This window comes from Nothobranchius furzeri, chromosome 7, assembly GCF_043380555.1.
Source record: "Nothobranchius furzeri strain GRZ-AD chromosome 7, NfurGRZ-RIMD1, whole genome shotgun sequence".
Classification (NCBI taxonomy): domain Eukaryota; kingdom Metazoa; phylum Chordata; class Actinopteri; order Cyprinodontiformes; family Nothobranchiidae; genus Nothobranchius; species Nothobranchius furzeri.
Window position 1 is genome coordinate 41,986,840 of NC_091747.1, and position 21,736 is coordinate 42,008,575.

At 42.8% G+C, this 21,736-nt stretch overlaps 1 protein-coding gene across 3 annotated transcripts; it reads right to left on the reverse strand.

Moving 5' to 3' along the window:
* Positions 1–1,173: 1,173 nt before the first annotated feature.
* On the reverse strand, positions 1,174–21,363 carry pabpn1 (poly(A) binding protein, nuclear 1). Of its 3 annotated transcripts, none has more exons than XM_015954944.3 (7): positions 20,896–21,363; positions 16,532–16,640; positions 12,576–12,643; positions 11,954–12,060; positions 8,575–8,662; positions 5,275–5,429; positions 1,174–1,618 (listed from the first exon to the last, which is right to left on the reverse strand). In XM_015954944.3, exons 1-7 carry the CDS (start codon positions 21,028–21,030, stop codon positions 1,429–1,431), a joined length of 852 nt encoding a protein of 283 aa, XP_015810430.1. In that variant the 5' UTR covers positions 21,031–21,363; the 3' UTR covers positions 1,174–1,428. The 3 variants fall into 3 exon arrangements, with proteins under 3 accessions (XP_015810430.1, XP_054607274.1, XP_054607273.1); XM_054751299.2 differs by lacking the exon at positions 20,896–21,363 and adding an exon at positions 20,466–20,604; XM_054751298.2 differs by lacking the exon at positions 1,174–1,618 and adding an exon at positions 2,396–2,548.
* Positions 21,364–21,736: the final 373 nt, after the last annotated feature.

A 21,736-nucleotide genomic window follows, 5' to 3' on the forward strand; every position in this document is an offset into this window, starting at 1 on the left:
CCAGTGTGAGTCCATTTGTGAGCAGAGTTTCAACTAAAATGCTGTTTAGGAACGACCAAATTCAAAGAACTTTTACAGACATAAATATTTTGCTGAAAATAAACATTACAACTAAAATATAAACAAATTAAATGTTTCAGCTGGCTAAATAGATTGCTGACGACCCCACCGAGAATCGAACCAGCATCAGCTGAGGGGAAAGCAAAACTTAACTCAGACGATCTCACCACTAGACTACCAAAGCCCATTCAAAACTCTGTGATGCTGTTATACACCATTTCTGTTAGACCGGCTGTGGGCAGATATTCGCTGAAAGAAACCTTTTCATTTCGAGATATATTCAGTCTTTGTCATGTAGCAAGTTATATTTATCTTGTTTAATTGGAGCATAGAACATAGCATTAACGACTGTAAACTAGTAACAGCCGTAATTCATGTGGGTCAGGTCAGTTTGCGATAAAGTTGAAAACAAAAACGGAAGTCAGTGGGCTAGGCTGAGTTTGCATGAATGGGCGGGGCTGACTCTGGTGCAGCTCCACCTTATGATGCAGCTCCGCCTTTGTGGTTCTGCAGCGAGCACCCTCTCAATTTTTCAGGAATTCTGGGTTGCACAATTACCTCAGCCTTCTGAAGGAAATCTTTAGTTCATTATCCTGGACTTGTAGACAGGAGTAGAAGCTAAATCAACCTGCTCTCATATATTCACATAAAAAAGATGGCTTTCCAGGCTCATTTCTTTCCCAACAATAAGACCATTCCAGTAGTCTTTAAACATCTGCAGAAATGGCCATATGTGCAGCTTGCTGCTCATTTCCAGAGGCAGCAGACTTTGAGGCGTTTTAATAACTAGTGTTTCAATTTCTGGTTCCAGTGAGCTAACACACAGCAACAGATCAACACTTCTACCAAAGCTCTAGGAATGAAAACTCAGTCTCATTTTTACACAATGTCTTTATTATTATTTTTTTCTAATTACAGACTCATGGGTTAAAAATAAAAATAAAAAAGCAAAACATTTGTTCAAACCCACTCCCCCTTTTCAAAAAGAACAGAAAAGAGTCTCTGGACAAACCCCACCCCCTGACTTTCCCCACCCTAAAAACAGCTCCAGCCCACTCCTTAGTATTTCATTTTTTTTATTTAACCAATGCCGTTAGCTTGTCAGCCTTTCTCAGACGAGCCGTGACTGCACTGCGCTGAGTCGGAGAAAGGGGGCACCTTAAGGTCTGCTCTGCTCATCCCAAAAAACCCACCCTACTCTCCGGCCCTGCCTTCCTGCCTTTAGCTGCGCTGCTCCAGCTCCCTGTGTAGAAATCATGTTGGCTGGCTGCCGTCTGTACTGCTGTGGTGGATTGTGTGTGTGTGTGTGTGTGATTGTGGTTGACAATGTGTTGAACTTTTTGAAGTGTGAAGAACTAAAAAGCATCGTCAGCGTTTGCTGTTGTAGTAAATGCCCCCGGTGGTGGGCCGGTGGTCGCCCTGCCCCCCACCCCCCCACACTGACAGGATGGGGTGAGTGTGCATAGCGGGAGCAGAGAGAGACAGAGATGCTGCGGAGACAGTGGGGGGGGCCGGCGCCACCTGGGGAGGGGTTGTCAGCCTCCACTGGTCCTGAAACCTGAAACGACAAGAAGTGGTCTAATATACAGAGAGAGGAGGGGAAGGGGGGTGGAGAGATGGAAGACAAGGTGCACAGAGGAGGGGAGGAGGGAGGGGGAGAACAGAAGACAAGGACCCCCCACCCCCCAAAAATAACTTAAAGGCTTTGGCCGAGCCAGAGCTGGGGGGAAGTGGAGAAAAGACCCCCCCACAAGTTAAGACCAACAAGAACGAGTTAATCTAAAGGTCCAGAGATCAGTGAATCGAACCAAAACAACCCATGGTGTGATGAACAGGGTGAAAACGGGGGAGGGGGGAGACAACAGTTGACACAAAGGGGGTGAGAAGGGTAATGATGAACTCCACACAACAAGATTACACAACAAATACTCAGAAGTACTTCAACTTTCACACAGCTGCTGTTTTACATGGAGGTACTAGAGCCTGTTGCACCCCCTCCCTCCCCCCATGGTGGTGGAAGGTGAGTGGGTGGGCTGTACTGGTGATGGTGTGAAAGCAGGTGGTCACAGCCAGACCAAAGGAGACACATCTGCAGCCTGAGATACCATCTTTTCTTTTTTTACCCCCTCCCTTCAAAAGCAACAAAAACAGTAACTGCCACTGCCCCCCCCCCCCCGCCCCCCCCAAACAAATACCTTACCAGGTGTGACCGCATCAATCTGCACACGCACGCTCTCACACTATCTCACACCACGGCCAGTTTCTCTGTCCAGGAGGATCCCCCCACCCCCACCCCCTCTCATTTTTGTCTTTTTTTTTTCTTTTTTCTTCTGTGGTGTTCTTCTTTTATTGGGGGGGGGGGGGCTGTGTGTGTGTGTGTGTATGTATGTTTATTTGTAATGAAACAGATGGTGGGAGGGTTGATAGTAAGGGAGTATTGGGGGGTGTTTAGTAAGGGGAATACCACGATGTTGTTCGCCCTCGGCCCCTGGAAAAGAGAGAGAAAAAGAGGGTGAGTTTTTTCTGTTTGGCTTAAAGAGATGGACACCAATTGTTTCTGGTGTAGTATAAAGGTGTGTGTGTAGATTTAGGCTGAACGGGGTGAGAACGTGTGTCTCGATGTTAAACAAGAACAAAATGTTTGGGAAAACTTCACAAATCACTGAAATGGACAAACTATGTTAAAGGTCTGGAGCTGCATGTAGCAAAGTGGTGAAAAGAGCTGAGAGCAGCTTTTCAGGAGAGGAAAGTGTTTAATCTGAAGATGTCAGGTTAGTGTGTGGGGGTGTGAGGGGGACAGCAGAGGCACTCTCCCTCTTTCTCTCTCTCGGTCTCTCTCTGGGAGAGACACCACTGGGGTCACTGTGGGAAAGACCTGGAGGACAAACAGCACCACACATATACGCCTGGCAACAGTATGTGCATGTGCGCACACACAAGTGCACACACACACACACGCGCGCGCACACACACAATTGGAGGCTTGAGTCACAACTGCAGCATTATTCCAAACTCAGACAAAAGGACACAAATGCCAGGCGCGCGCGCGCGCGCGCACACACACACACACACACACACACACACACACACACACACACACACACACACACACACACACACACACACACACACACTTAGTGGCAACAGGACAAAAAAGTGTCCACTGGGACAGAAGGTCCAGATGCCAAGGTCAGGCTGCAGTAATGAACCTTTGTTTCTGGGAGTGAACGCAGAAAACTCAAAACATAACTGGATGATGTGTGTGTTGTGTGAACAGAGGTTCATGTCCATGCAAGGACACACACTAATATGCATGCGCACACATCAAATCTTCACTTGGGAGGATGATAAGTTACTGGCTGTAACTTCAGTTATTGGTTTGAACACTTGGAGCGACCTTGATCTGAAAAGCCAATATGAAGCTAGAGAACCAGCTGAAATCTTCCCAAGGTCAGCACAAAGATTTAGATGTGGATCATCTTCCCAACAAGACAAGGCACTGGTGAGGTGTGTTTCATGGCTGTGGGTTAAACAGGAAATAGACCTTCTGAAATAAAACACAAATACAGTTTCACCCTCCTAACGGGCAGCTACCCATCAGTTTCCATGCTTGGAAGTTTTTTACATTTCATTTCATCTGAGTGTGTCTTGTCCTGCAAAGTGGACCAAATCCAAGTGAGGAAACTGGCAGGGTTAGGCCTTCTTGGTATGTGTGTGTGTTGTGTGTGTCCGATTAGATTTTGACTTTGAGGTTCAAACATTTTCTCAAACACACACACAAATGAAGCCATGTTTGCAGAAAGCTCTGCTAAATAATCTGGTAAAAAGGAATAAGCTCAAAAACATGATAAAACTGACATTTGAGGTTTAAAATGAGAAATTGGCAAACTGATGAGGGCTTCAGCATGAGGTGATAAAGGAGCGTTAAAATCAGAGTGTGTGTGTGTGTGTCAGTGAATACAGGATGACTCCCGCTCTGCTGTCAAGTTTAATCCAACCACTTCTGAGATGTAAAAAAAAAAAAAAAAAAAAAACTACCATAGGGTAAGGTTGGGAGATTTAGAAAAATGTTCTGGGCGACAGTGATCAGTCTAAAACACGATAATGGGCGGTATGTTCATGCAGGAGATGTTTAGATGTTGCACGGAGCTCTCCATTAATCACAATCCTTCTTACTCAGGTTACAGAAGCAAGCCACTGCGGTTCCACATCAGATTTTGTTTTCTAAATTTCACCGGCTAATTGATGAGTAGATCAACTATTATCACGTGTGTAGTGAGAACCAACTGCAGCACAGTTTAAGAAGGCGGTACTTCTGACCTGTTAGCCAATAACTGATGAGCTGGGGGGGGGGGGGGCTGTAACCCTTTACCTATTGGTTCAGTAATGTCAGTAAAACGTTTGAAGCTAGCATTGGGATGCTAACGGTTATCAGAGATGCATCTGGAGGAACTTTTGAATGTTCTCCGTGGTCTACCATGTTGGATAGTGACTTGTTATGGACAGACGCTTTTGCTGGAGTTCTCTTATTGGACTCCTGGATGTAAAAAGGTTGTTCTTGTTGGACATGGCTCTAATCTGCTGATGACACGAGGCGTTGAATGGAGAGTTAGAGGTTGTTTTGAATTTCTGAGTGGCCTGACAAAAGCGTTTCCTGTGAAATGATAAATTATAACAGTCTTAATACCATAAACCTAGCATTTCTAAAAGAAACTCTGAAGCACTAAGTAGTAAAGGTGGAGCCCACTGGACTCGTTAAGTTTGGATACCAGAATCCACACAAACCACCCTGATCAACAGCTGCTGTTTCCTGTCAGCATCAACGCTCTAAAAGACAACCCCCAGCCAGCGGCACAAGCAGAGCGGTGAGTTAACAACGTGAGTGGCGAGGAGCACCACATCAGTTTGCCTTTATGATCAAATGTGATGCAGCATGAATGAGATCCTTAAGCAGGCTGTGTGTTTATATCTTTACAAATCTGAAACCCACCTGAGCTAATCCTGCCTTAGCTCTAGACAAGTATTCGTCACGCTGGTGACTCTGGTCTGTCGTGTGCTGGCCTACATAAAAACAGCTTCATGCCCATTCTTGGGTCGGAACCAAGCCTGCTCTTGGTCCTGTGCTCTTTCCATTCAGGGTGAGTGAGATGTATTACATGCAGGTGGTGTGTTCTTCCCCAGGTCTGAAGGCAAATTGTCTCAGCGACAGCTCACCTGAAGGCCCGTCCTCTGCCTCTGGGTGGTGGCGTGTAGCCACTGTAGTAGCGTGCACGCGAGGAGAAGTTGCCTCCTCGTGATCGGAACCGACCCCGTGGAAAACCGCGATCTGTGGTGCTGATGCCCGGTCTGTTTGTTCTCTTAGCGCCCACCTGAAGACAGTTTAGACATTCAAAGCTCAAGACTCGTGGACTGAGTGAAAACATGGCAACAGAAACATCATTCGGTCAAAATGTTTTCGTAATGACAAAAAATATATATACACTTTAAAGACAATCTTTTAAAGTGTAATGGTGTTTTGGTTAAATGTCTGATGAGAATAACTCATGCACACAGGACCGTTATTTGGCCTGTAATTAAACAAAGTTCAAATATCTAATTATCAAACAAAACTATGTAAAAATCAGAAACCTTCTAAAATGAGTGATTTCTTCTTTGCATTAATTAATAAACAAACTTTAGATTGCTACTGAAATCTGCACTACCAATGATACGACTGTGGACGTGGCTAACGTTTGGTTTTAAAACCCTGAACATCGCGGACCTTGTGTTTGATAAATGCCACAGAAATGAGACGAAAGCAAATCCTGAACTGACCAATTTGGGCCCTCATTCATCAACTGTACGTGCACACAGATCTGTGCATATTTCATGCGTAGGAAGTGTTTCACACATTGTGTGCTATTCACCAATTGCATTTGAGTGTAGAAATGGTCCTAAAGAGTTCAGACCATGCGTACAAACAGCATCTCGTGGTAGAACTGGGGAACCACAACACTGCTATTCTCAGTCACCCACTCCTGTTCACCCTTCCACTAATTATTTTACTCAATAAGTAAATGATGTCTGGAGAATCATCAAATAACTGGTGTTAAACCAGGTTTATATTCTGCACAAAGACACGCAACGCCATTGTCCGTCTTTGCGAGGGCTCTCAAACAGGCTCGCAAGCCCACTTTTCTATGCAAGCTTGTGATTGGCCAGGATGTTACTTCCTTTTAGTCAACAGCACCGTCATTGCCCCTTCATAAGATAAAGAGCTGAAGATATCTAGCGGCAGACACGGAGCAGCTTGAAGAATATCTCACGGAAAAACTCTGAAAATAGGAACATTTTAATCACCCGTGACTGGAGGAGTATCATGATACACAGCCAGCGTTCTATTCGTGGATGGAAATGACAGGAAACGTGGGTTTAGAGGTGGCGAGCGAGCGCATGACAAGGTGGAGGAGAATATGGGTCAAAATTGCCTTTGTTAAAAAATCTCTAAAACACAAAAAACACAATAGTAAATACATTATTTTGGACTGGATACACGACAGGATGCCCCAGAAAAGTGCTACGCCCTCTGTAGTCCCGGCGAGAAATTGGTTTGCAACACTCCCCAGGTGGCGGAGAAGTTTGAATGAAAAACATCTCCGTCAATGCGCATTTGTCTCTCCCTCATGGAGCTGAGGCAGAAGCATAACCTATGCATTAGAACCGATAGACACCTGTGATCGGTCGAGGATTTGGCAGAGCGTGCGCACGGAGGGTACACGTCTTCCGTGAGCACACTGATCTGACTCCTGAAGGAGATCCTATGTGATTTAGGACCCGCTGTGGAGCGATGGACAAACCGCACGAATCTGCTTCCTGTCCATTTTCAATTAGCCAGAGCTTCCATCTCAAGTTTTCTGGGAGGAATGCAGGGAATCCCCTGATGAGTCCAGGATGTGGTCTGACCAAATATGGTTAACTGAGGGCGTTTCTGTATGTAAATGACTGAATGGACACGAGTACCCAGGTGCGATCCATCAGCAGATGTAGGGCGGAGCGATCTATCGTTTTTGGACCGAAATTGCGATTTCAAACAGCACAATCACATGACCATCAAAGCTGCGGTTTTAGCGGTTTTGACTGATCCAATATCAGTTGTGTAACTTTTTTTTTTTTTTACATCTGGGGTTTTCCCCGTGTTATGACTGCGGCAAAAGCCTGCGCGGGGGAGGGGGGTGGGTGCACCGTCCAGAGCCGAGCCCAACTCCACAGCTTGACAGAGCTGCATGTTCAGGTTATTTTCCCTGTTTTATGTTCCCACACACAACACTGCTAGAGCCGATGATAATGGCACCGTAGGTGAGCCCGGGACAGAGAGAGCGAGAGAGAAAACGTAGCCGAGTAAGGGAGACAGAGGCTCCTCCCACATCAGAGCAGGTTCAGGCTGATTTCTAAAGCTTGGTTTATGCTTCATCAGAGCGAGTGCAGAGTCGTGCACTTTAGAAAACTTGAAAGCTCAACTTCTCTTTTAAAAATGGTTTGAATGTTTCTGACGGCACACGTTAGTTCAAACAAGCTAAGGTGTCAGAATGAGTGCATCTCTCACGGAACTGACGTTTTAGTGAGGAAAACTATCAGACGGCTTCGAAAACGTGCAGCAGCCTGCCTTGGTAATGCAGGGAAAACTGTGTTCGCTTTGTTATTTAATACGTTTAAAAGCTATTTCTACCTACAGATTTCCTCCATGCATTTTTGGAGTAGAACATGTTTTTTTATCTAGAACATGTTCTAGATAAAAATCACAAGCACAAGTTGCTTCACAAACACATAAACAAAAAAGATAATAATAGGAGAAAATATTAATAGCTTTAATTGTTCTTATTGTATGATTAAATAGTAAATAATGTGAATGATTTGTTGTACTAGATTAGAATCTAGACCATCTTTTCACTTAATCTAAAGGATGGCTTGGCAGGCTAATGTTGGACCTTTGTTTGCAGAAAATCGTGCATTGAACCGAAATCGCAATTTCTGCTAGAAAAATTGTAATTCAATCTTTTCCTAAAATCCTTCAGCCCTAAGCAGACGATTGCAGAGAAACGTGCGTCCGAGTGACCACCGCATGATTCCTAAATCAGGATTTCTAGGAAGGAATATAGGACAGTTTCTATGAATGCTTGATTAACGAGGGCCGTGGCCTGAATTTGAGACAATCACATTTTAAACTTGTAACCTTGTTTTATACGTTTGACACACGTCAGCGACTTGTTTAATGTACTCTCCTGTTGCCGTGTTGCCGACTTTTCTCTGGTGCATTCCCGTTAAACCTCCCAGGAGGACGAGCAGAACTATTTAACGCTTCAGCCATAATTCTGATCACATGGGGATAATCTCATTTCTGCTTCCCATTACAGGGCAAAAGGTCGCATGCCTCCTTTTACTTTTTAAACACAACACTCTTGTTGCTGTAAAAACAACTTATGAAGATGTGAAGAAACCCAACAAGTTAAAAAGGGAAGGGCTGAGCTAAGATCTCACCTTAATCTGCCTTCCTCTGAAGAGAGACTCGTCCAAAGCCATGGCCGTTCTAACAGACTCTTTATCTGCAAACTCAATATAAGCAAACCTGCAGAAGAGGGACAAACAGAATCAACAACCTGCTTTACTGCACATCTAATTATTATCAGTTTATAAATGAAAAACAAAGAATTTTGTTTTACACAAATTTATATAAGAAAAGCAACTTGAACCACTGTTTAATAAATTAAGCTAATACGTGGTCTTTTATGCAAAAATATTACTTAAACCACCGCTCCATTATTTGAAATATTCTCCTATAAAACATCTTCATGTATTATTTTTTCGGCCGGGACTTAACGCGTTAATTATAATTAATTAGAAAAAAATAACGTGTTAAAAAATTCACGCGTTTGATCGCAGCTTGCATTTCGAGCACGGCGGAACCTTTGTCATTGCAAGACTTCCTCATAGACAGAATATCACTGACGCACACAACAATGCACAGTGCTAAAGGCTACTAAACGGAATAAAAACAGAAAGAAGTTGCCTTTCTTGGACTGATGCAGGATTTAGGAAACACGCCCGCCTCTTTTCTTAACTTGAAAAAAAAAACTTCCAGACTACAACGGAGTCCGTGTCGCAGACATTTTTCAGAGATCGTCTGCTGCCCGGTGGCACCGGAAACTTTGCAAAAGTAGCGGTAAGCTATATTTTTAACATTTACGTAACATCTGTGCAGCGCAGAACGCACCAGACAGAATAATTCTGTGCCCTAACAGTAGTTTATGAAAGTAGTCAGACAAACGAGAGGCACCTGGCTGCCGCTGGGAGAACGCTCTGTGTTTTCACTACTCTGTAAACAATCACAAACAACGTGTCTTAAAGTTGAAAACAGAAGCTTAAGTTAAAACAGAAACACTAAAACTTTTCTGATGATTTTCTAAACAGTTCTGTTGGGGAATTACATGTTTCTGAGACGAGTCACTGTCTAAACATCATCGCATGCATTACTATCATTAAGCAGCAGGTGTGTTGAAGCTGTCATCAGCTAAGGGGCGGATGCTTTAGTGCATCGGGGGCAGCGAGGAATGAGGAAGTTGTGTTCAGGCTGGAGATCACACCAGATTCGCTGCTGCAGGCGTGAATCTGCGGGTCTGCAGCATCCCCTTCTTAACGTAACAGCAGGACTTCCCATGTAAGGAAGGTCCGCTCACCTGTTCGTCAGATCATTATTTCCTCGCCATGATCTTTTATCTTCCCATCAACCTCCAGTCATCCAACTGGAACCAGTTAAGTGTTCCTGATCATTCTCAGAATATGCCATGCCTACTCTGGTGTTAAAAGTTAGTACATTTAAGTCCTAGATCATATTAGTGCCTGTTCTACTGTCATTTTGAAGGATTATTATTTATATGTGTGTTTTTACTACATTATGAGTAAAAATGCTAATAAAAACTCTCAATTATGCAAACAAGTGAAACTGGAAAAATTAGAATCTGGTGCAAAGTCAAATTTATAGACAGAGAGACTATTTAAAGGCTCAGGAACCCTTTGCAGGTGTTTTCTATTTGTAATTATAAATTTTAGTTGATTTGGGTTTTGTTTCATATCACACGGAGACATTTGAATAACTAAAATGCATTTTTTTTTATTAAAAGCTTTAGTTAACAGTAATAACCATTAGAGCTGAGGAAAATAATCAAATAATCGATGCATCGGGATGCGGACATAAACGATTCTGCATCGTAGAAGAGTACGCCATTATCGATTATAGTGGAATGTAGTTTTGTTTTTTTAACGGCGGCACCAGCGCAGCATCCATATCTGTCAGAGTGAGTCTCCTCCACAATTACAAAGTGGTTCTGCCTTAATGTGGTACTGCAAGGCTGAGCGCTAGAGTTGTAACCTGAGACCGAACCGGAGCCGAATCAGCCCGACCGGTTCTGTTGGATTTGGGCCGTGAATTAAGTTAATTGAGCGGGTTGTCGTGCGGCACGCTCCGCTCTCTCGCACAGCAACTGAGAGAGAGAGAGAGACACTGTCTGCTCAAACAAGAGAGAGGATCGGAGGATGCTCCTCCAAACACGCATTATTATTTTCATAATTTAATTATTATTTCTCCTGGAAGCGCTCAGTCAGACTGCTTGCTGTAATGTAGGGAGATCCGGTCTTGGGGAGGGGTCAGTGACGGCGGCTGCAGCGTGATCGTCTGTCTCTTTTATTTAAGGACACGGAGAAGTTAAAAGGAGAGAGAAATAGAAGATAGAAGTTCTTGTACCACTTTATTCTTTTGTTTCATGAAGATAAACTGATGTTAAATTCAGCTGAAAGAGAAAATGGGAGGAAGCTTTGGTTCATTTTAAGTTACAGGAGGTCTTGTCTCCTATCTGCTCCTCCAGAGACAGCATGGACATGAGGGTTACATGGTGAGGGTCACACAGGACAGGTTAGTGGAAAGGTTTGTAGTTAGCTGGTTAGTGAAGGAGATCCATAATTTAATCCTAATCCAGCCCACAGCCTTCTGCTGGTGTTATTATCAGAAAGAATAAAACTCACATCTTAAATATTATTGAAGTGTAGAATTTGTTTTATGTTTTATCATTTTCTGCATCAAACAGAACTTGATTCATTCTCCAACATTTCAGAAATGAACCACTGGGTTCAAATAAAATAACAAACTAAGTCAAACATTTCATTTGGTGTTATTTCTGACACCCATCCACTGTGGCATAAATAATGGACTCTAGAGCTGCTCAGAGACATTGAACACTCATATATGAACCCATTATGGATTTTTTTATTACATTATGTGGCCTGTAGGTTTTCACTATTTTTTTTAGATTTTGTGAGTTTTTGCAAAGCGTGTTTTTCTCAGCCTGAGGCGTGGTGTTGAACGAGGAAACGGATTGTTTTACTTTGTTAAATCTTCTTAAATGTTTAAAATGTTTTGTCCTAACCTGTCGTGAATAGAGAGCTCTTGAGGGACGGCAGGTTGTGTCAATTACGTTTTTGATAAAAAAATAAAAATAAAAAGCAATTATCTGACATCTTCTATTTATCGATGAAAACAAATCTTTATGAAATAATCGTGATGCATCGTGATATCTAATCGAATTGAATCGTTGACCCAATAATCGTAATCGAATCGGGAGACAAGTGAAGATTCACACCTCTAATAACCATGTTTAATGTTTGATTCTCTGTCTCATAATTTTTAATTAAAAGTTTTGCTTTGAGAGCACATTTTCCTGAACGATTAAAATGTGATTAATTTAGATTAATTAATTACAAAGCCTCTAATTAATTCAATTAAACTAATTAAAGTCCGAGCCCTAATTATTTTCTATAATTTCGATATTAGTCACCCCAGACATTTAAAAAACAAACAGTGTTTTACCCCTTGGGATGTCCCGTGTATTTGTCACACAAGATGGTGACTCTGTTTACTGATCCGCAGCCATGAAAGTGAGCCTCCAGCTCTTCTGCTGTGGCGCCATAATCCACCTGATGGTACAAGATAGAAAATAATAACCGTAAACCCATCAAATGTTTATAGATCTGACACACACACACACACGTGGGGTTAAGTAGTAACTGTTCACAAGTATTAATCAGCCCATCACATAGTAACGAGAAGCTGCTGAGGAGAGGAAGTGACCAGTGGATGCTGCTCCAGTTCATTCTGCCATCATGGAGACGCCTCATTTATACATCTGTGTGAAAAGGGCAGCAGCAGGTGTGTGAGAGTGTGTAACTAAAACACCCTGTAGGAGCAACAGGACTTCCTGCCACACATCCAACAAGAGTTGTCTGAATCAGTGATTAACACAAACTACAGTAAATCAGCAGAAATAGCCTCTCTTCCACTTTTCTATTTCAGTTACACAGAACACATGTAGTTTGTTCCGAGATCGAGTACCAACTAAAACTATTAGTGAGGTCTAAACACCCCACAGTTACATCTAAATAACAACGTAACCATACTGCTGAAATAGCCTTTGTATGAGACCGTTACTCACATTGCCGACATAAATAGATCTGCCATCTGCCTCCATTTTCTCCTCGATTGACATGATGACAGGACCAACTGTGAGGAGGAAGAAGTGTTTATTTCATCTTAAACTAAATGTTTAAATCAGAGTAACTTCAAAAACAGACCGGAATTAAGATTCTCCACCATCAGAACCTCACTAAACCAACCAGCTGTAGAATTCTAACCAACCTGCAGGACGACACACTTTCTGAGACGCAGATTGGATTCAGGTCATTTAACAGTGACCCTAACCCCACAACAGGCATTTAGTCTTTTACATTCTCACATTAAAATGTCTTAACAGTGACGGTGATCCATTAAAATACTGATATTAAACCAGTTTTCTCTTACTAAGGCTTGATGGCAGCCAGGCTGCAGCTTCTCTGTGGGATTACCATCTAGAGTTTAGGCTGGCATTTAACAGCAGGTTTCTCCAATCAAAGTTTAGCTGACCTGAAAGGTTTATCAGCACGACCCAAACCCACCATAACAGTAGGGCTGGGCGATATGGACCAAAACTTATACCTCGATATCTTTTTCCTGAATTCCGATATACGATATATATCTTGATATTTTTCCTCCTGTAAAATATTTACAAGTTAACTCACTTCAAGCTGTCTTGAAAAATTATATACATAAATCAGTAGATTAAATGCATGAAAATGTATTGATTCTTGTCAAACTTTAACCTTAGTGCCTATTCTCTACCAGTCTGAGCTTTAGAAACACAGGTACAGCTGTCTGTTAACATATACACACACAGTTGAGAGCTAGAGGTGTATTAAATGTCCCACAGGCACTTTTTAATTAAATATTTATAATTAATGTAAAATTATTTAAACTTCATCTAAAGATGGTCATATTGTATATTTCTTGTCCAGAGAAAAAAAAATCTTTCATGTTAAACTAAATAGGGCTGGGGGTAAACGATTATTTTTAAAACAATTATTCTGACGATTATTTTATCGAATAGTCGACTATTCTAATGACTATTTAGACAATTAATCTAATGATTATTTTTCTATTGCACAGTTAATAAAAACCAAAAAATCTCTAATAAATTCCTCAGAAAAATTGATAAGTTGTTACTGTAAGAGAATAATCACTACAGGCCTTCCATTTTGTATAACACTGCTTTTATTTTGTTGCGGTTGGTTATGTTCTGGTGACATGTAGAACTTGGGAGCGCAGGCTGCTGCCTGAGAGGTGGTTGAAGATGGAGTGTCTCCATGCTGCTTTGTTTTGGTCACTTATGTGCGTGAGGCGAATGGCGTTACGACCCTTCCTGGGGAGTTTGGCCCGTGTGCAAAAAGGAAGGGACAATAACACGGGATTTAAAAGTTAAAATGATGATCAGGTTTATTTACAACTACAAAAAAACAATCTTTCCATCCACAGGTTGGGAATAATAAAACTAATTCTGCCTGTGGGGAATTAAAACAAAAGTACAAATAACTAGGGATGTCCCACTGGGCAAAGATTACTGGGTTCTGGACCAAAATATGGATCTCCAAAGGTCCAAACTCTAAACTGGGTGGTTAAACCAAACTCAAGGTGATATTTTAAACTAAACCGAAAACCCACAACACTCTAAATGTAATAAAAGGGAGATCTACGCCACAAAAAAAGATGAACTCTAAACCAAGGGGAGCACGGAGGGGAGACTGCTACCACCAAAACAGCTCTCCTAATGTCTGAAAGAAGCTCCTTTATGAAGGGAGAAACACTCCCGGTGATTTTCTACATCTGCAGTAGAGACGAAGCAGCGCATTTGACCCCGGAAGTTATCGTCTGTTGCCGGAGACGAAGGCGGGCAAAACAGGAAAGGAATCTAGTAGCGGGCGAACATTGTTCCAGGTCTTCGGTATTTGGTGGAGATGTTAGTGAAGGCGGAGAAGAGGGCGAACTAGAGGAAAAACAGGGAGATTCCACCTCTATTTACAAACTCCTGGGGATGCAACAAGTGCGTCGACTACCGGATCTGACGTCGACAAATTTTTAGAAATGAGCCGTCGACGTCATCGAGGCTTCGCTACAGCCCTAAGGATGATGTAATGCATCTACTGAAGATCACATGGGTCATACACCGTGGAGCTACTAGTTATTAGGGCAAACACGGCTGGACTCTTTAACAGTGTTGGCTCATATCAGCGATTATACTGTAATGACTCAGAGTCTCTGGTTGCTCTTTTATGAGTATTATTTTCAGGCTACTGTCGCCGTAACCCACACCTTACAAACTCTTAACTTTATCAAATGAATCGCTGTAAAGGACCATTTACTAGCATAGCAAACCAGAGTGGGAAAAACCCGGAACCGGAACAACATTTCTCACCCGTTGAGATCGCCTTCAAAACGTTTACCCTATAGTTTACTGTTCAAACCCTTACAATATGTTTGAGATAATTTGGCCACTCTGGCTATCCGTAGATGTTTCCTCTTTACACAGGGGAGGGAGCGGGTTGGCTCGTCTCTCTCTTCAGCTCCGCACAAGCTGGATGGAAAGCAGAACTCCATTGGCATTGAACATCCCCAAATAATTAAAAACCAGAAAGCCAAATGCAAAGTTTAGAGCAGCACATTTACCCAAAGGCTCTCAGATTGAGCAAATATGTGAGAATACACGTAATAGCTGCTTTAAGACAGAGCAACATGTCGCTAGCATAGCTGCTAATCGATAGCGTAGATGCTAATCGATAGCGTAGCTGCTAATCGATAGCATAGCAGTTTGACCAGTTATATCGATATAAAGTCATCTTATATCTTGTTTAAAAAATTATATCGATATTTTAAAAATATCGATATATTGCCCAGCCCTACATAACAGTTCAGACTGAGAAAAGAACCGGTCCCACCAGCATCATAACCAGGAATAGGGGCAGTTAGGGTGATGCCTCAGACGTCAGACTGATTCATGTGGACAACGCTTCTGCTCCTTTCCTTTAGAAATCTGTGTTTGGCTAAGTTTCCTGCTGTTCCATGCGTGTGCATGTGTGTGTGTACACATCTTGGCCTGCATTCACTAGCCCTTGTTGCTAAGTGATCTCATGGTTCTTAGACATTTTTGTCTCTGCCTTCAACCTCACACCCAGATAGTCTTTCCCTGGTTGTGCTGGTGAGTTTAGTACATGATTTTATTCCAAGGAGGAAAATGACTCAAGGAAAGCTCAAGTCTGTCTGTACCAGTGTAATTAGATTCACTGATAAAAATTAAGTAGAGCTGCCACGATTCGTCACAATGTCATTGATAAAATAGTCGTTGGTGTCAGCCCTAATATTAAGTCCTTTTATTAAAGTTGCAAAAGGTCATCAACACCATCATGTGGTGCAATTTAACCACAAGCAAATACATTAGGTGTCACTGCTGTCAGATAACTGTCTAACTTAATTACTAGTCAGAGACGAACTAAAACTGTAAGATGGTAATAAATAAACTAGGAGATCCAAAAGTAAATCTGATCCAATAAGCTTTGACCCAAACCTCTCACCATTCAAAACTGGTTTTCCTGTAAAGCTGTGTGACCCCTCGTTGTTACACTGAACTATTTCACATAACACACATGCTGCTAAACTTAAATATATGCTAGATCCAGCCATCTTTAATTCCTGTTCATTTTTACATCAACTAATGTCTTTATTAGAGCCCATCCATCGTCTGCCTCTGCTGATGAAGCTGTTCAAGTATCAAGACTCCCACTTTGTTAAGAAAAACTTTAGCCAAACCTTCTGTGACGAGGACTGACTGAAACGTTTAAATGAGCATTCTTACCCTAAACAGTAAAGCACGTGTGCATTAGTTAATTCATGTTCAAAAGCCCATTTGTAAACCAGAGTGGTGACTGATCTTTGAATGTAATGATTAGAGTGATGTCATAGGTTTGTTTCGGTGTTCTTCCTTCACCCAAACGTTTGATAGTGAAAGACAAGAAAACTCAAACGCACCTGGTGGAGGGCTGAGATTCATCTGTTTCTCCACCTCGTTCTGTAGCTCCTTCAGCTTTTCTGCCTCTTCCTCCATTTCCCGGACCCGGGCCTTAATTGCCTCCAGTTCCTGAAAAACAGACACTAATTTGGTTTAATCACCAGTGACAGACGATTCAAATTAGTGATGGACAATATATCGGAATCAATATCGGTATCGGCCGATGTTAGTCATTTTTTAACATTTTTTGTGTGTGACCAGGTGAAGGGGTGTGTGGTTTTGGGTGTCTTTCAACCAGAGCAAACAGGACAGACAGGCAGAAAGTCGTAGGCCAGCTATTAACAACTGGTTCACACATAGGTTCAAACACACAAACACACACACACACACACACACACACACACACACACACACACACACAAACAGCAAGGGGGAGGAGGGTGTAGAGCAGGGGTCGGCAACTTGTTCCCATCCCACAGTAAAGAAAACACTGGGAGCTGCAGCGTTGTGGGCGGGGCCTACCCTCAGACAGCAGAGAGCTGCTTTAACCAATCACAACAGGTGACAGCAGCCGGTATCGGCCGCTCGTGTACGTCAAAGTTATCTTTCATAAAAAAGATAATCAATAAAACGATTTATATAAAATGGATCCAGAAGTTGTAGCCCGTCTCTGCCTACAATATTTTGACATTTTTCACCCTGTTGATGGTTTTTACTGAGCAGGTGCCACTTTTGTCATACGTTTCTTTTTAAAACATGTTTAGACTGTTCAGAATACAAATCCAGGCTCTGTCACGTTTGATTGTTGTAAATAAACTTTGTAGGTAAGAAGGTCAGAAAAGGATCCGATCATTTTGTTTTTCCCTCATTTACAGTGATGGAGATAACGGCGCAGTGCGCCTGGCTCTGGTGTTAATCAAGTTTAATTTTATCTATTTTCACAAGAAAACAAAACAGTTAAAAGCAGGGCTTGTGTTGACCGGACAGTTCCCGTATTTGGCCGTTTATTTTGACGGAGAAAGAATAGAAAGAATTACCCCGACGCATGCAGATGAACTGACATTTTATTCTACGCACATCGCAGATGTAGCTGAATCACTCAAGAAAAGATTCCCATCTGAACATCTGAGCTGGACATTGCTCAGCGCAGCTCACGGTCAGCATGTACTACATAAGGTCCACAGCGAGCTAAAGATGTGGAGAGGGGCTCGGAGCGCGTCGCAGAACCAGAACGCATGCAGGAAGATTCCTCTGACTGAAGCGAGCGTTTTCCAAACCCTGTCTCTCAGAGAGACTTGTAACTTAGAAAATGTTCCCTGATTATGAAACTTTGGCTGAATAGTGCTTGTTCCTGTCTCCAATGTGGCGACACATCCAGGAGCCATCTGAGGAGAGTCCCAGAATCTCACATCCTCTTCAGCTCAGAAAGCGCCTATGATTACGCACAAGCGTGATGCGTCAACCCGGTCTCACAGTAAGACCGGGTTGGACCTGTTCAGGTTTACGCAGACAATCTTTACATTTAGAATTGGCATACAGATGTAAAATCGATGCAGTAAAATATAAAGCTTTTTATTTAAATATCCATTCATTATTTTACAAGCACAGAGAGCCGCATCAGATGGATAGAAGAGCCGCATGCGGCTCCAGAGCTGCGGGTTGCCGACCCCTGGTGTAGAGGAAAAGAGCAGAGAAAAGGCGGAGAGGAAATGGAGGACACCAAGTGGTTAAAAGAAAAACTATGAGGCGCGGCTCGACCAGAGCGGAGAAACAAGCGTCTGGTCTGAACTGAGGAGCAGCGGCCGAATTTCGTGAGCGCTTCGGCGGCCGGTGTGTCCCCGGCGTAAAGTCTTCATTTAAACCCAACTGTTCACTGCCATTGAAGACATAAGTGGTTATTGCATTTTTTTTTACTGTGTGGACGTCGGAACAAGCCCCTGCACTGTAAGAACAAACATCTCAGCTCTAAAGCCGATCTTCATCTGCGTACGTCACACGTCACGTGACCGGGAAGCAGAAAATTCATGTGTTAGGAGATCGTTTTGGGCCGTTGCTGTAAAAAAAAGTGAGGCGCGAACCGGAAAAGCTTCTGCCAATCACAATTCAACGCTTGAAACGTGCAGACTCTTCCTGATGTAAGAGGTGAGTCTTCCTTTTGTTTTGGTAGTTTTTGTGTCGACATCATCCTAGCGCACAATGTTCTGTGACTCTTAAAAAAAACTGTAAAAACAGTGAGAAGCCCTGGCAGCGAACGGCTTTACCGATCAGGAAACGGCTGGCAGTGAATGAGTTAACGGAATGCTTATATCAGAGATTTTTGATGCAGTCCGATATAATCTGATAATGTTTTTGGGCCGATATTGAATAACTTTCGATATTGATTTCGGAATGGGACATCCCTAATAATTATTACAGGACTTGGACAAGAGTTAGAATCTGTGTTTTTACCATATTGTCCAACTTTTTTTTACCTGACAATTGTCCCTTAAAATGTAAAAGCTGTGATTATATTCGTAATTAATTACATGTAAAGGATTCCGATCTCTCCAAGCTATAATGAAACCACTCAACCTGGGTCTTCATCACAGTAAACCGGGAAAGTAGATGTTTTATCTCTCATATGTTTCATGCTAAACGAGGAGCAAACCAGTTAAAAAATGTTAACCATTTTTCCCAAGAATAAAATATTTTAGGCTCACAGGCTCCAGTTTTAAAACTTCACGTTGGTGTTACGTGGCACTGTTCATTTTGTTGACTAAAAATGTTCGGGGTTTTTTTATCGTGACGAAGGAATTTTCACAGACTAAAACAAATCCAAAGTGTGAAATGTAAATTTTACATATTTCTTTAATGTCAGCTAGGTGTAATTAACGTTTCCTTTACACAGGTTGAAAATAATTGCATTAGAAGAAAAATACGTATATTTTAGTCGACTAAAAATAAAAACAAATATAGATGACTACATTGTAATTAAAATATATATATTATATATATATATATACAATACATATATTAAAAGCATTTAAACACTGACATGACTGTGCCCCTAAGTAGCAGTAGACCCTGCTATCCAACAGTGGTGCACTGCAGCACAGTAGGAGTCATTCTGGTGTGATCACAGCTACTCTCCTCATGCATGTAAAAGCTTATTGTACAACTGGACACTGGCGGAGAGGACGAATTCAGATCCCACCACAGAGCAAAATGGGGCACATTGTAATATTTAGATTTTTATATGATCGCATGATGAGATCAACAAGAGGTCAGTAATCTACGACCTTAGAGCATTCTGACACACTGAAAGCAGGATTGCTGCTAAAAGAAAAGCAGCCACTGACCGACACGTTCTGACCGACTCCAATTTTTGTCGCATATTCAGAGCAAGGTCTTCCACTCCACTCCCCTCCCCTTTCCCATTCTCCTTGCTCCAGCAAAAACCAAGAAGGATGCAAACCCAGCCCCTTAAATACCGCAGCCCCTTTTCTTCTGCGCTCCGCGCCTTCACCGCCCGACAGGAGCCACCTGAGCATGCAGTCTGGTCACTACCTGAACATCCAGGGTGCATTAAAGAGGACTACAAACACAGAGCGACCCGTCAACACGAGCTGTGCTTTTTTAACGGATAGGCAATAAGAAAAAGCACATCCCTCTTTGATGCATCTACTGTCAATCAAAACGTACAAAAAGATGTTCAGGTGCATGTCCCCTACGTCTATTAGTCAATCAGAGATCGATGTGATGCATAGCAACTACATGGATCGTCGTAATTAGACTGCAATTCAGGACGTGAAGTGACACATCTCCAGCTGATAACGGCTGACAGGCTTGCGGGTCATTTTAGGTGCAGCACTGGATGCTAGCGCTAGCCTGCAGCCACTGGATCATGTGCGCACACAGCGCGTGAACTGCAGCAGTCAGTGACGACGAGTCAAAGGAAATAAAAGGTCACATTACCGTTTGCAGGTTGCCTTCTTAAGGAGGTAGACTTGTACAACGGCGGTTAATGGCGGCGGCCTGTCCGATGCTCGCTCCAACAGTCTCCCGCATCTCCGTCTCGCATTTTTTTCCTCCCTTTTTCAACGAGGATTTCCCCCCACCCCCAACGGCTCGGGTTGCTCTCTAGCGCAGAGAAACTGGCGTCGCTGTTGCGCCAAGATGGCTGCAGACACCACGCTTGTCACCACCCAGCTCTGCTGCACTGCGTGAGCCACAATGGCGGTTATTGCCGAAGCGGATAGCAGAAACACACACGGCATGTGACCCAATATTCGAGAGGGAAAAAACAATTAATGTGTTACTATTTTAACTTACTACTCATATGTGGTTATAGAACGTCTTAATATTCAAGTTGGGTTTCACTCCAGGAGCAAAACGCGTCACTTACCGGGTCTTCAATCGCGGCCTCCCCTTCTTCTAACCCCGGGTCTTCATCGCCGACACCATGGTCTTCCAGCTCGGGATGTCCGGAGTCTGAATCTAGTAGAGAATCATCCGCGAGTCCGTTGCCGAACTCCGCCATCGCTTCAACAGTAGGGACGCTCCTCGTGGCTAAACCAACGTTGCAGGCCCCTACTCACACACAAGGGGGTTGAGTGAGTGGGGCGGCGAAAGCGAAAAAAAAAACGGCGGAAAACGCCGAGAAGTAAAGTTAAAATATCAAATAAAATGCTAGCTTCAAATTCGGCTAACGCTCAAACAGATCCCCTCAATGAACACGTGCTGTTTTATCACTCGCTGCGTATAGGAACCGGTCCTACAACGTGATAAGAATCCGAGTTTATTTACTTAAATGTATAAAAAAGACGACGACTCTACGCGAAAGCGGCGGCGGCGTCTCTTCGTTTCAGAAATGGAAGCCAGGGGCGGAGTCGCGATCACTGCGGGCGTAAAACTTTCAATCCTATTGGTCGAGAGATGATGTCAACCAAACACTTAGGCATTACCGAGTTCTAATTGGACGATCGAACATGACTGTTGGCAAACGTAAACGCCTAAATTCTATTGGCTTTTGATCCTGTCAATCATACCTTAATCGGTCAAAGTGAACTGACAAGTAGGTTTCAGACACATTCCAGCCCTTGAGATCACTTTAACGTGTCATTCTGGTGAAATCTGAATTGTTTTATGTGCCAAATGAACATAAATGTTTATTTTAACCACACATTCATTTAAAATTAAATGCATCCAGTGATAAAATGACCATTCTGTTGAAACAAACAGAACAT

Bases quoted from the DNA above. Each gene is read 5' to 3' on its own strand.
- pabpn1 (XM_015954944.3), bottom strand. From the start codon at position 21,030: ATGGCGGAGTTCGGCAACGGACTCGCGGATGATTCTCTACTAGATTCA. The intron at 16,641-20,895 runs GTAAGTGACGCG...TCTGTTTTTCAG, and splicing joins AGGCCGCGATTGAAGACCCG to GAACTGGAGGCAATTAAGGC. The intron at 1,619-5,274 runs GTGAGCTGTCGC...TTGTCGTTTCAG, and splicing joins GGCAGAGGACGGGCCTTCAG to GTTTCAGGACCAGTGGAGGC.